This window comes from Myotis nattereri (assembly GCF_964212035.1).
Source record: "Myotis nattereri genome assembly, chromosome: 11".
NCBI classification, from domain to species: domain Eukaryota; kingdom Metazoa; phylum Chordata; class Mammalia; order Chiroptera; family Vespertilionidae; genus Myotis; species Myotis nattereri.
In genome coordinates, this window is record NC_138086.1 from 82,339,422 (window position 1) to 82,354,898 (window position 15,477).

The 15,477-nt window shown below is 43.7% G+C and overlaps 1 protein-coding gene across 1 annotated transcript; it reads left to right on the top strand.

The window, feature by feature from the left end:
* Nucleotides 1-134: 134 nt before the first annotated feature.
* Nucleotides 135-14,963, top strand: ZPBP (zona pellucida binding protein; the record flags this gene model as incomplete). The annotated part of the gene is made up of 8 exons (XM_081101670.1): nt 135-276; nt 3,673-3,753; nt 7,123-7,248; nt 9,336-9,485; nt 9,939-10,157; nt 10,492-10,568; nt 12,438-12,615; nt 14,869-14,963. The coding sequence occupies exons 1-8, from the start codon at nt 156-158 to the stop codon at nt 14,961-14,963; spliced, it is 1,047 nt and encodes a 348-aa protein (XP_080957796.1). The 5' UTR covers nt 135-155.
* Nucleotides 14,964-15,477: the final 514 nt, after the last annotated feature.

Sequence of the window (15,477 nt, forward strand, 5' to 3'; positions counted from 1 at the left end):
CCACCCGCCGGAAGTGGCAACCCGCACTTCCGGCCGCCATTGTTCTGCGGGCCTCCATTCCAGTTCGCCGCTGGCGGGCAAGCAAGCGCGGGCTGGCTAACGACCGCCGGGGTCCGCGGAGTCCACGGTCGGCAGGTGGCGGGCGGCGGGTGCGGATGGAGGCCTGGGCCCCGGGCCTGGCGCGGCGGGGCCGGCGGCGGGCCTCGGGCTCCCCGCTCCCCCGGGCCGCCCTGGTCCTCCTGCTCTCGGCCTTCCTCCTGCGGGCGCCCCCGGCAGGTGAGGGGGCGGGGCTCCGGCGTTTGGGTCACGTGCCCCCCAGGCCAAGGCCGGCGCGCAGGGCGGGCCTGGGGTGTGTGCGCAGGGCCCCTCTCTTCTCTGCGGCGGCGGCGAGGCTCCCCAGGCCCATGGCCGCCCCGCGCTCCTGCAGCGCCACCTGTGGGCGGGCGGTGCGGGCCCAGGGAGGACAGGGGTGCGGTCTCCCGCTTGGAAGCCCCAGAGGCCAAATGCCGGCCTCAGCTCCGGTCCCCCTCCAGCAGAGGTGCTGGGGGCTCGCTAGGAAGCGTTGGCTGGTCCTGCGGTGTCCAGGCGGCAGGGTGCTTTTAAAGTGAAAAGTATCCCCCAGCCCGGGAGCGACTTGTTTGAAATGCGCAGACTTGCCCCCTCGGGGAGGGCAGGGGAGGGCGTGGGAAGGAGCCCCGCCCGGACACGCATGGAGACAGCTGTGGAGGTGTGGGGGGGGGGGGGGGACAGGGGTGACGAGGGCAGGGGCCCCAGGACCCGGGACCGTCCTCCTGGGGAAGGTGGGACCAGCCGGTCACTGCTCATTGCCCGGTAGGAGCAGGCCCTTTGCGGCCCTGGCTGACCCAGATCCACCATGTCTTACTCAAGGGGTGATGGGGTGATGGGGGGCATGGCTACCCAGATCGGCCATGTCTTACTCTAGGGGTGATGGGGGCATGGCTGACCCAGATCCACCATGTCTTACTCTAGGGGTGATGGGGGGGGGTGCCTCCTTTTAATCCAATAAGGTCAGACCACAGGGCGTCAGAAGGGCGATGAGCAGGCAATGTCTAACCTGGACGCTATGGACAGTAAAGACTGCTACTGCTACAGCATTTTACAGCTTAGACAATCGTCCATTCAAACCCTGCTGCAACTCCAGAAATCTGGAACTTAGCCTCTTTTGCAGATGAGAAGACTGAAACTCCTAGAGTTTACAGTGACTTTCCTAAGGCCAACCAGTGGCAGCTACGATTTAAACTTGGTCCTCTGACTTGGAGGACCGTTTTATTTTTCCCTTACTCCCTTTCTGTTAAACGTAATTTGGGGAATGCTTTGGAGCAGGGGTGGGCAAACGCTGGCACGCGTGCCAAACATGGCACACTAGTAACTTTTGCTGGCACGTGAAACCCTCTCTTATAATCCATTTACAATTTTTGTCAACATTTGAATGACTTAAATGTTAAATTACAAGGAACTGGCAAGACACTTGATGTGTTTGGTTACATAAAGGCTTTTGAAAAGAAACTGGAAGTCTTTAAGAGGGATGTGGATGGTGAGAGATTTCGATATTTCCCAAACCTCAAGAGGCACATCAGAGACCTCCCAAAAGATGACAGAACAGACTGTCAAAGCCTTCAAAAGCTGTTTTTTAAACATCATCGAGTCAACTATTGAGCAGTTCTTCTCAAGATTTGCGAAATTCAGACAACTAGAAGAGATAGCAAAATTCATGAGGTTTTGCCAAAACCGGTTTGGCTCAGTGGATAGAGCGTCGGCCTGCGGACTCAAGGGTCCCGGGTTCGATTCCGGTCAAGGGCATGTGCCTGGGTTGCGGGCACATCCCCAGTGGGAGATGTGCAGGAGGCAGCTGGTCGATGTTTCTCTCTCATCGATGTTTCTAACTCTCTATCTCTCTTCCTTCCTCTCTGTAAAAAAATCAATAAAATATATTTAAAAAAAAAAAAAAAAAAAATTCATGAGGTTTCCAGACAGCATGAAACTGGAGGAACTAAACTTACAAATGTTTTCATGGATAGACATGGCTGACTTTGAAATGCAGTTGATTAAATTTCAGAGTAGCTCAATTTGGAAGCAAAAATTTGTTGACCTTAGAGTTGACTTGGAAAACATTGAAAAAAAGCGATTAGAGACAGGAGTACCAGAGAGAAGTGTCAAAAACGAACTATTGAGGACTTGGAATGCCATTCCAGAAAATTTTTTCTGTTTAAAAAACTTAGCAACAGCATTACTTTCCATGTTTTCATCCACATAAACTTGTGAATCTTTGTTCTCAGTGATGAATTTTGTTAAGTCTCATCTGTAGCCTGACGGATGAAAGTAGTAGCTCGTGCATATCTCTGAAGGTCACGAAATATAAACCTGATGTAAAATCTCTGTCATCAGTGATGCAGCAGCAAAAGTCCCACTGATAATATCAAATGGAGTCATAAAGTTTTCTGTCGGACTATCATGTACATGTATACATTAAAAAATAAATGTATTTTTCATCATCATATACTGTATTATTGTTGCTCGAATGAATTTTATTATTTCTTCAAGGTTCTTCACATACGTACACCTTAAGAGATATCAAGTAGGCATAACATGTTCTCAAAAAATTAGGGTTGGCATGCAGAAGAATTTTGAGTCAGAGATTTTGCTGGTTATGGCACGCACTCACAAAAAGGTTGCCCACCCCTGCTTTAGAGCATTTTTATACTGTTCCTCCCACTAGTTCTTGCACACAATTATGTCCATCTCATTTGCTCATTTCACAATGACTGGAGAGTATCAGGATATATTTCACACTCATTTAATATTTGCTAAGTGCAAGATACAGTACTTTATACAGATTTTTGATAAGTTGACACAAATACTGATCCTATTAGAAGTGGAGCTTGTAATCTAAGAAGGAAAATTACATATGTGCACACAGAACTGTGGTAGGATGCGGAGTGGGTGTTGTCAGAAGGGTGCTGATGGTGTACTATGGGAGGTTAGAAGTGACACAAACCGAAGGTCTGAAGGAGGAGAGACATGTGGCCTGCGCCTTGAGGATGCCAGATTTGGACTCTTACAAATGAGGAATGTATGCGAAGTGGATGCAGTGAAAGCCAAGGCAAGATGCACTAGGGGCAGCAGCGGACACATTCATTTTATTGGAGCATGTAAGGGGAGAAGACTTGATGGGTGCCAGGTGTTCTTGCCCCTTCAACCAAGATCAAGTATCCTATATAATAAAAGCCTAATATGCAAATCGACTGAATGGCAGAATGACCAGTTGGCGGGGGCAGGGCTGGCGATAGGGCGGCACCAGGCCAGCCAAGGCAGGTGCCAGCGGGCAGAGGGAGGGGATGGTGATCGGGGCGGGGGACGGTGGTGGTGGAGTGATGGGGAGGGGCCGGCCACTTGCTGGCCGGTGCTGTCCCCCTATCGGCCCGCAGGTTGCCTCCCGCAGAGGGAGGCCAGACTGCAGCTTAGGCCCGCTCCCTGCGTCAGACATCCCCCAAGGGCTCCTGGTCTGCAAGAGGGTGCAGGCTGGACTGAGGGACGCCCCCATTGCACGAATTTCCATGCACTGGGCCTTTAGTACTATGATAAAGTACTATTTGAATATGTTGGAATTTCTCAGGAAGATTATTGCTCATTTCTTTTCTTTTTTTTTGATAGTTGGATATTTGATTCGATTACCAAGAGGTTTTAGCTTGACCCAAGATTCACTGAAAATAGTGGGATCACCAAATTATCCAGGTATTAATAGATAGATATTCAGTAATTTTTAGAAAGTAATTAGCATTTGTTTAAATTTTATCAATCTTGTCCAAAAGGCTAATGTTCTTCAATGATCCTAGTCTCCGAAGGCCCTTTTCCTTCTGGGACGATGGATTATAGTTGTTTCCATATAGTTAGACTCACCCAAGTCTAATTATGTAACTGCTTAAGTGTGCAAAAAATAGTTCTTTCTAAAAGTTATGTAATTAAAGTTGCCTATAGTGTTTTCTTGTTATTATACAATAACTCCCATATTACTAAGTGTATATAGTTCAAATATAGTAAAGCTTTTTTCAAATGAGATCTATATATCGTAAAGATTTTGGATTCATAATATTTTGCAGTAGCCACGTAAGGTATAGCAAGTAAAATTTTTTGTATATTTTCTTATTGAGGTAAACTCACATGCCTTAAAATTCCTCCTTTAAAGCATACAGTGCAGTGGTTTTTAGTATATTAACAAGTTTGTGCAACCATGGACACTATGTAATCTCACATTTCATTGTCCCATAAAGAAATGCCACACCCATTCAGTGACCACATTCCAGCCCCTTTCAAGCACTGACCCGCCTTCTGTCGCCGTGAATGTGCCCGCTCTGCACATTTCATACGAGTGGGCTGACACACCAGGTGGCATGGGGTGCCTGGCTTCGTTCACAGTACAGTGATTTCCAGGTCCGTTCATACTATGGAATGTGTCGGTCCTTCATTCCTTTCTGCGGCTGTGAGATCCCATGTGGGATATGCCACTTGCAGTGTCCCCTGTGGATACGTGGGTGGCTTCCCCTCACTGGCTGTGAGGAATGATGCTGTGACGAACGTCCTGGGCCAGCTTCTCTGTGAGCATCTGCTTCCAGTTCCCTGAGTCTGTATGGGATGGATTCTCATTGTTGTTTGGATTTGCATTTCCCTGGTGACGATGACCTTGAGCTTCTCAGTGCTTATTGGCCATTTGCATACCTTCTTTGTAGTCATGCTTCTTCAGTTCTTTGCCCATTTCTAATTGGGTTAGCGTTTTCATTATTGAGTTGGAAGATTTTTCCAATACATTTTGGATACTAGACTCTTATCAGATATTTGACTTGTAAATATTGTCTTCCATTCTGTGGATTGTGTTTCCATTTTTAAAATAGTGTCCTTTAAAGCACACACCTGAAACTTTGATAAAGTCTGATTTTTATTTTTAATTTGGTGCTGGTGCTTTAGGTGTCATGTCTTCAACACTTTGTAATCAACAGTCACAAAGTCTTTTATAAGAGTTTTATAGGTTTAGCTATTATAACTAGGTCATTAACCTCTCTGAATCAATTTTGCATATGGTGTGAGGAAGTGGTCAGCTCCTCCTCCTCCTTCTCTTCCTCCTCCTCTTCCTCTCCCTCCTCCTCCTCCTCCTCCTCCTCCTCCTTCTCCTCTTTCTCCTCCTCCTCCTCCTCCTCCTCCATGTAGATATCCAGTTGTTCTAATTCCAGTTGTGGAAGGGCCTTCTCATTCTTGATTGAACTGTCTTGATGCTCTTGTTGGAAAGCAGCTTACCATAGATGTGTGCTTTGTTGTTGTTTTTCTAAATTCTATTCCATTTATCTATGTCTATTTTTAGGCCAGGACTACTCTCTCTCCATTACTCTTGCTTTATAGTAAGTTTCAAAATCATTAAGGTTGGTTCCTTCAAATTTGTTACTTTTTTTTTTTAATATATTTTTTATTGATTTTTTACAGAGAGGAAGGGAGAGAGATAGAGAGTTAGAAACAGCGATGAGAGAGAAACATCGATCAGCCGCCTCCTGCACATCTCCTACTGGGGATGTGCCCGCAACCCAGGTACATGCCCTTGACCGGAATCGAACCTGGGACCTTTCAGTCCGCAGGCCGTCGCTCTATCCACTGAGCCAAACCGGTTTCGGCTAAATTTGTTACTTTTAAGATTGTTTTGACTATTCTGGATCCCTTGCAAGTTGATATTAGTTCTAGAATTAACTTGTCAATTTATGCAAAAAAAGACCATTGGGATTTTAATAGGGGTTGCATTAATATGTAGATCAACTTTGGGAGTATTACCACTTAACAGGTGGTAAGTCTTCCAGTTCATAAACATGGATTATTTTTCCATTTATTTAGGTCTTCTTTAATTTCCCTCACTGATATTATGGTTGTCCGTGTACAAGTCTTATACTTCTTTTGTTAAATCTATTCCTAAACATTTTGTTTTTTGATGCTATTTTAAATGGAATGGTTTTCTTAATTTACTTTTTGGATTCGTCATTCCTATTGTATAGATATACAATTGAGTTCTGCAAACTAATGTTGCATCCTGTCATCGTGCCACGTTGCTGAATCACTTATTAGCTTTATTTTTTTAGTGTAGGTGTGTGTGGGTGGAGTTAATCTTTAGGATTTTCTGTATATAAAACACCACATCATTTGCAAATAGAGGTAGTTTTATTTCTTCCTTCCCAATCTGGATGTGTTTCTTCTTGTTTCAGTTGCTCCAGCTAAAACTTCCTCCAGTTCAGTATTGAAGATATTAGATGCCTTAATCCCATCCCTAATCTTAGGGGGAGGGAAAGACTGAAGTCTTTCACTCCTGAGTACAGTGTTGGCTATGAGCTCTTTGTAGATGCCCTTGTCAGACTTAGACAAGTTCCCTCTGTCCCTCGTTTGTTAACTGCATAAAGCATTCCTGTGAAAGGGTGTTGCGTTTTGTCACATCCTTGTTTTGCATATATTGAGATGATAGTGGAGTTTGGTCCTTTATTCTACTGATGTGACATGGTATTGAATGATTTTTGTATTTTGATGTAACCTTGCATTCCTGGGGTAAAACGCAATTGATGGAGATGTATAATCCCTTTCTATGTTGCTGGATCTGATTGCTAACATTTTAAGGATTTTTATGTCTATATTCATGAGGGAAATGTATAGTTTTCTTGTGTAGTATTAGTCTGATCTTAGGGTAATAGTGACTTTATTAGGTGGGATGTGTTCCTTCCTAATCTATTTTTTTGGAAGAGTTTAAACAACAGGGATGGGCTGCCTCGCAGGTGTGGGGACTGGGAGTCCCGTCATGCAGGCAGGGCTGGCTCTGCTGGGCTGTCTTCACAAAAAGACCAAGCGCAGACACAGAATCATCTTCACACTTTGTAGTAGGACCCGGGCATATGCTCAGATTGAGATACCCATACACAAGTAATGCACGTGTACGTTTTCAGTGCTAGTTACCTGGAATGCAGTGAAATCCAGTCCTTACTAAGTAATAGCAATAATCCAAACAAAACTTATGAAAACATGTAATCCAAACTGCAAATACGAAAGCACGAAATGTTATTGGAACATTTTAATATTGTATTTCAGTGAAGGTATATGTTATGGTCCATCAAAAAAGTCCACACGTGTTATGTGTAACCCAGAGGCTGCGGAATACCGAGCTGATCGACCCCTCGTTCCAGTGGCACGGGCCCAAGGGGAAGATTATCTCAGGTAGGCTTTGGTTTCTGCTGGTGACATTGAACCTACATGTCTGAGATACACAAGAGCAAAAGAACATCTGTATCTCATATTCATTTATCTGTTTCCGCACTTCTTTTTCCTGTGGTTTCCTTTGGGAGTTGTGACCCAATAGTGTGGACGGTGTGCCCACCTTTCCCAGGCCTTAAATTTAGATACAGACATAACTGTTGGGGAAGTTCTCTAAGCATCTATATTCCAAAAGGCGTTCCTTTATTTTAAAGTTCATAAAATCATTTGGTTACCTCAGCCAGACTCATGTTAGTAACTCATAGTCTGTATGCAGAAGCAAATAGGATTCGGGTTTTTGTTAAAAATACAAATGAACACTTTGAGCCATAGACTTAGTTGTAAGTATGATTTTGCTTGTTGTCTATGGCCCCACACTGGGGCAATTCAGGACTTTAATAGTAGTTACAATTTTATACCTTTGATTTTATATTTCCTTCTGACCAAAATCCTGACAATATGGATATTTGATTTTAATTTAAATATTATTATCAAATATTTTTTAAATGACTAAATTTAACATTGAATATATTATATCAAAAATATGCTTTTAAATATGCTGCATGGTTTGGTAGTGGTTGTGTATTAGTATATTATTTGTGCTTATAAGAGAGTCACTTAGCATTTGCATATAGATCCAGAGGAAAAAGTGGGCTCAAGACACACCTGAATGGTAGCCTTGCATTTTTCACGTTTTTGAGAAACAAGATCTTATTCTCATGCAGGTACTTTTCCCATGGGGCAGTTACTGTTGGTATGACTGATTCATCCACATTTTCTCCATTCAACTTCTTATTTAGTGATTTTGAAATGCAGATCTTATTTTTATTCTAATGTTTCATTTGCTAAAAGCCAATTTATTTTTGCAGTGCAATTCAAACGTGTAGATGAGCGTAGCTCTGTTCTTTTCAGCCTTGAAAATTCAGATGAATGAATTTTCATCTTGAAGGTCTGTTCAGTGAAGCACTTAATCATTTTTGCACATCTCCTGAAGAAGTTTTTCTTTATTGCTCTGTCCCCTTCATTCCTTCTTTCTCCCTCCCTCCCTCCCTCCCACCCTCCCTCCCTCTTTTCCTTCCTTCCTTCACCTTATTAGTATATTGATATGGTGCTTGTGGATGAAAACGCACAGGTTTACGTTGTCACCTTGGATGGAGGAAGGAGGAACATATTCATACAAAGACTTGCTAAAGAAACAGTCTTGGGAAATGTTTGTTTTGTAGCATGTTTTAATATTTTATATAGTTGAATGATCTCAGCTGTGCCTTACTATGAAGCATCTGATATATACATGTGTTTATAAGATGCATGCAAGTTATGAAGCATGACAAAACAAACACATATGAGCCTGCTGTGCAAGCAAGACTTACAGTCTGAAGCTCTTAATAAGTGGCTTCAAAAATTCCCTTGGTCTTTTCCCATCCCCTCTATCAAGTAAACACTACCCTGAACTTTTACAATATTGCTTCTTAGCTTTTCTCTGTGCATTTACCACATATACACTAGTAAAGGCACATATTCAAATACATATTATGTATAAATATATGTGTACGTATTTTGCAAGAGTATGTTCTCACATTTTTATTTTGAGTTTATAAAAATTATAGACATACTGTATTTGCCATGTGCTAGCTGCAGGTCTAAGCAGTTTGCACATGACGAATCACTTAGTTTTGCAGCAGCCTTTGCAGTAGGCACAGCCATAGTCTTCCCTTCACACCTGGAAACAGCTGCAGGTACATACATCTGAACAGGTATCTGAGAATGCCCAGCCCTGGTGACCAGTTAGAAACTGGTCCTTGTAGAATTTGTCTCTTGCCACTCAGGCAGCCACACAGCTGATGGGCTGAGGTTAGTGACATTTTGACACCACGGTCACCCTGGCACCTGCCGTCAACAAACACCAGATGCTACCACAGGTTCTGCCCTCGACTCCTTTGAATGATCCTGCAGATAAATGGTGATGGCTTTACTTTGTTTAGAAAATATGTGGTTATTTTATCTTAATCTCATGTAATTTAAGAAACGACTGCATCTCATTTCTTTGTTAGAAAACAGCACCACACACATAACCACCACAGGGAGCCTGGTGTTCCAGGACTTCGAGGAGAGTATGACTGGCGCTTACACGTGCTTCCTGGAGTACAGACCTACGGTGGAGGAGGCGGTTCAAAACGTCCAGCTCAAGTTCATTGTGTACGGTAAGGAGGGCGCCCGCACGCGTGCTATCACATCTTTGTGTTTTCAAGTATTTAACTACTGTAACATGTTTGTGTTAAAGGGATGTGTTACTTTTACTCTTTCAGTTCAAGAGGAATTACTGCCTGCCTCTCTTTCACAGAGTCCTGTGCGAGGAGGTCACGGGGAGGGCAGATATTTCTTCAGGGCTGTTTGCGTAGACAGTCTATTTATCCCTAAATTTCTCAAGATGAAAGTAAAAATAATTCCAATCTTAAATGATGTTAGGAAATTTAAATGAGTTACTATTTGTAAAGTGCCTATTATAGCATTTGTCAGTGATGTTTAGATAAATTGCTTATTAAATTGATATATATAATGGCTTTATTCCATGCAATGATTGCTCTTGAGTTGTTGCAATATATTGGAATTGCGTCAGTAACTATTGTGTGTTGCTCTCTGTTCATTTTCCGCAGCATATCGGGAGCCTCGCTTTTATTACCAGTTCACAGCGCGATACCACTCGGCTCCTTGCAATAGCATCTATAACATTTCTTTTGAGAATAAACTTCTCCAGATTTTAAGCAAACTGGTTCATGACATTAAGTGTGAAGTTTCCTTACAGAAGTCGGAATGCCATCATGTTAAAATGCAAAAAGCTGGTTTTCAAAATGAATTGTTTTTTAAATTTGCAGGTAAGGACATACAATTCTCTAAAGGATACAGCTTGAGAACAGGAAGCCAGTGCTGGGACCTGTGAATTACCAGCCGTGTTCTCACATGTAGATGCTAGAATCTGACTATGTTCCTGTTCTTACTTTGACTTGGTTCTAAGAGCCCCCAAATAATCATCTCCTGATTTATGTACTTAGTGAAAAGTTAGAGCTCACATAACTGAAACTTGCTACGATATTTTACTTTAGGATGGAATTTAGTATAAGGAATGTCTATTATGACATTTAGCTACAAGCTGGAAATATTATGATATAATATATTAGATCCATGATCAAATGTACTGTGTTTTCTCAGTTTCATGTATAGATACTGAAAAGGAACCCAAGCCATGTGACGACAATACTTGTGACTATTCCAGAAGGCTGTCTAAGGTATGTGTGAGGCTGGAAATAAGCAAAGAAATGAGCATGCCCAGTGTGCAAGGTGCAAGCAAGCATCTTAGCTACTCGTAAAGCAAATCCGTCCCCACACACACTGAGGAATTCAACAGTGATAGTAAAACTTCATGAAGTAGTAAATGCTAAGAGTTTGCAACATTTTGATGACATACTTTGAAATTTAACATTCTGATTATATTAAGATGATTCCCATTTATTTAGCTTAAGATGAAAATTACACTTTAACTCCCAGCAGCAATTTAATTTACTTGTTTCTTTTACATTATACTCAATACGTTGTCATGCTCAGTAAACTTATGGTGATATTTTCCTATCTCTAAGTATTCTAAATGACCATATATACTTTATAAAACTATTTTTAAATATTTGGAATATTAAATTATTTATATTATGATGATTGTAAAACTTTCCAATTTAAGGTGTAGGTATCGCACTTGAAAAGGTGATGATTTCTTTTTAGTGATTTATTTTTTAAAGTATATGTTTCTTATTGAGTATATTGGGGTGACATTGGTTAATAAAATAACAGGCTTCAGGTGCACAATTCTATAATCTATCATCTGTATATTGAATTGTTGTTCACCCCAAGTCAAGTCTCCTTCCATCACCATTTACCTCCCCTATACCTTCTTGTACCTCTCCCCCCCTTCCATCTATATTCTGTCCTTACTCTTTTTCTAGAGGGAACATAAGAAATAGGCATCTGGTTTACGTGGTCTTTTTAATTCCCATCGGGTTTTGCGAGGTTTGTTTCATTGATATTTACTATTTACTTACTGGATGCAGAGTTAGGAAGCTAAGTGTTTCCTGACACTTTTAATCGAGTTTGGCAATTAAACATAGTTAATTAGATACCATATTTCTATCTCTAATTAATTCTTAAGCACTTTCTTAAATAAAATTTATGTTTGACCAAATAAGTATCAACAAATTCACCTGAATTTATTAAAAGTTCAAGAAAACCACTTAAACTATAAAAAGATAATAACTGAGTAATGGAATTAGAATTATATATGGGTTGAAAGAAGTATATGGAAAGCATTTTAATAATTGCTTACAGACATTTGTATGGAAGGAATATACCTTGTGTGGTGTTTGAGGTGCACCGTTAGTGGCTGTAGGCTAGCGAGAGCCTGTTCACCCATGCTCCTGACTAGGTCAGAGGGGAAGCTAGCTGGTGAGAACCCAGCAGAAGCCGCCGGCTCGTAGAGGGTTTGCCTCCATGGCCACACCCCTTTCTTCAACAGGTAAAATGGCCAGTCATTGAAGAGCATATGCCTCTTGTTAATTTTATTAGTCAATCCAGAATAATTATTACAGACAAAAATGTAATTAATTATGGGTTACAATGATGCGGTGATTATCTTGTAAATTTAATTTTTGGGGTCACAGAACTGGAAGTTGTGACATGTTTAAACCTAGTTTTTGCTGGTGGAGTGTGGAGGGGCTGCGTCAGGACATACCCTCTTTAGACTCTTAAAGCCTTTGCTTGCAGTGCGTTGGGTTGTTTGAGTGCATTTCCTGGAGGACATTTAATTTCATAGAAAAGTCTTGATTTCGCTCATAGGCCCATCCACATATCATTCAAAACCCCAAGCTACCAAAATGTGTGGGTGTATGTCCAGTGGCTTCTCTGGGTTGTGTTCGAAGGGCGTTTGGAAGTAGCTGAGGTCTGCAGTTGACATTCTTCAATTTTCACGTATTATCTACATCCTATGAATGCAGAGAAAAGAGAGAACCTCAAGAATGTGGGCTCCCCTGCTTCTAAATACACAGCAGCCTTATGTATCTAAATCACACTTATTTATGAAATAATTTTTTCACGTTGTATTTCCATTTTAGGCTAAAAATCTCATAGAGAGATTTTTTAGTCAACAAGTAGAAGTTCTCGGCCGACGTGCCAGCCCATTGCCTCAGATATACTACATTGAAGATACCCTGCAGATGGTGTGGATCAACCGCTGCTTTCCCGGCTATGGAATCAGTGCTGCGAAGCATCCCAAATGCCCCGAGTGCTGCGGTAGGTCCTGGCCCGTGCTCCCGGCTTTGCGTTCATGAGCAGGTGCTTCTGTTCCTTATGCCTAAGTGACCACCTAGCATGCGTTTTCCACACGCAATCATTTCTTAGTTTATCGGAAACAGTGTTTGAAAAGACTGTGAGTCTGAGGATATAAAAGAGAAAAGGCTGGATTTCCGCCGAGGGGTTAATACAGCAAAGAGGGTGAGGCGTGCTGGGCAGTGGGGGGTGGGGGGTGGGGGGTAGGGGGTGGGGGGCGGGGAGTGGGGGGTGGGGGAACAGTAGTTACGAGCCAGAGTTCTTTACCCGCACAAGAGTCCAGTCACCTTTCCTTTGGCATCCACTCCTGATGAGCGCGTGGGCTGGAGTAGGGACCGTGCCCCTTCTCCCTGGAAGAAGCACGGAGCGGCTTCGTTTCCGGCTGTTCTGATTGGCTCCTGGCGCCAGAGGGTCTGAGCCGCTCTGGCCGCTGTACATTTTTGGGTTTTGGACAGATGTCCAGTGACATGATCCTCCATCAGAGTGTCACCCAGGAGCTTCACCCGGATCCTCCCATTGTCCCCCTCCGCGTCCCCTCACCACCGACGACCTACGGCCTCCCTGGCTCTGCTCCACAGAACATCATGGGAACCGTGCTGTGCGCAGCCTTTCAGATGGGCCTCTTCCACTGATTTGGTGCTTTAATAACATTTTAGTATTTTCCTCAACCGCTGAAAAGAGGACAGAGTGCGTTAGGCTGTTCACATGGAGAGAGAGCCATTCGCATCTGCAGCCCCTCCCCCCCGCCCCCCTGCGGTGCTATTATATTACATGGACCGTCTTAGGCAGTTTCCTCCGCTCTGAAAGCAGTCAGCACACAGCTGATAGAGGAGCCGCTGTCCCGGTGCCGCCCTCCCGTGGCGCTCGGGAAACGTGCCCCTCTCGGTGCGCACCGACTCCACACGCAGGGCCGCGGCCAGCGTTTCCACGTGCGTGTGAGAAGGCGGGCCGTGGCACAGGCCTTCGGAAGCATGACATGACAGCAGTAGAGTTTACCACATGTGTGGCCACCTCAGCACCCTTATTACTGCAGGAAATAAATCTAGCTAACTGTTCAACCAGTATTTTTTCCATCTGAAGTATTAGTCCCCAAATAAAATGTCTGTTAATACTTGAAGAACTCCGTGGAACCGAGAATGGGAAATTATTTCTCTGAATAACAGTTTAAATATTTTGCAGTTTGAAAAAATATGTTAAAAAGAAAGCTATGAGGTTAAAAAATAGCATCTGGCCCAGATCCAAACAATGCCGTGCATTTTCGCATCATGGTGCGGGGAAGGGTCTTCTCTGAGGCCAGGATCCCGGCCTCCAGGCCTTGGCGAGCCCTGGTGGCCGCAGGTGCAGGGGCAGAAGGAGGGCTCGGATCAGACCCGCCAGTCAGGGGGCGGGCGTCACATGACTGCCGCCGCCTCCGCCCAGTGGGAGGAGTGGGCAGTGAGCGGTTAGTGACACCGGATGCTTTCCGGTCTAAGTCCTTGGTTTTTCTACCTTCTTTACTTTCTGTTATGCAGAGTAGCTGGTAACACATTCACGATATGATATATGTTATTCTTATGTAGGGGATGATACAACTCCAGTTCGGCTAAGTAATTTTTTTTCCAAAATTACACATTTAGCAATTGTTAAATAGGCTTGAATTGAGATACTGTTAGAAATGCGGTACATATCCTTCCATATTGGCTGTCTTTAACCTCTAAGTCATGGCTGTTGTGGGCGATACCAGTCACATTCGGTCCACCCACGGTTTTAACCTCCGTGGCTGCTGCTGTAACTTACAGGACGGCCCAGTCAACCTTTAAACTCACATTATGTGACCAGTAAGACTTGTAGCTCACAGTCAGTCTCAGCCGGATCGGAGTAAACAGTTAAGACTTTTCACTTGTATGAGGTCTTTCGAGTGGTCAGACTTCACAGAAACAAGGAGCAGAATGGGGGCTGCAGAGCTGGGGAGGGGAGGGGGGAGTGTGAGGGGCAGGAGCTGCAGCTTGTCCCCAGTGGAAACATCTGGAGATAGTTGTGCAGCAGGGCGAGGTCCTTAACACTACTGGCCACACACTTAAGAATGGCCAGATGGCACATCGTATGTTGCGTGCCATCGTGTGTTACCACAGTTAAAAACCAATGACATGTTCAAGTACAAGGCATCTTAGGAAGTGCCCCTCGTGCACAGTTGGCTGGCGTGGCGGGGACACGCTCTCATCCTTGTTCTCTCCGCAGTGATCTGCAGCCCTGGCTCCTACAACCCCAGCGACGGGACGCACTGCCTGCACTGCAACAGCAGCCTGCTCTTCGGGGCCAAAACCTGCCTGTAGGCGCCCGTGGCTCGCTCACATGGATGGATAGTTTTGAAATATTAACACATAATAAATCACTATTATGCAAAATTAAATGTATCAGATTTTACCAAAAAATGGTGTCATCATTTCACTTGCAGCCCTCTGTGCCCACATGTTTCATGAGGGGAGCATCCAGGACTCCGTGCTCATTCGTGTGAGTCCAGAATACCTCCTGGGCCATCGCTTTTCAAAAATAGTCGCAAAACTGCATCAGGCTGGTGGGGCTCTTCCAGAAAGGGCTCAGCTCCCTGCACTGCCGACTGCCTCCGGCCACCGGCTCCACCGTTGTAACTGCATTGCTTCCCGCAACCATGGGATTTGATTTCTGTTAGTTTGACCTTTCATAGTTCAAAGTCACTTTTTAAAAAGACTGTTAGTCTTATTATTGCAGTTTTTAGCCACTTGTGTAAGGTCTCATGCCAACAACACAATGGGTGGCAGTCTTTAAGTTTTTATTTTAAAGTCCTTTAAATTACCTTCTTGACATTTT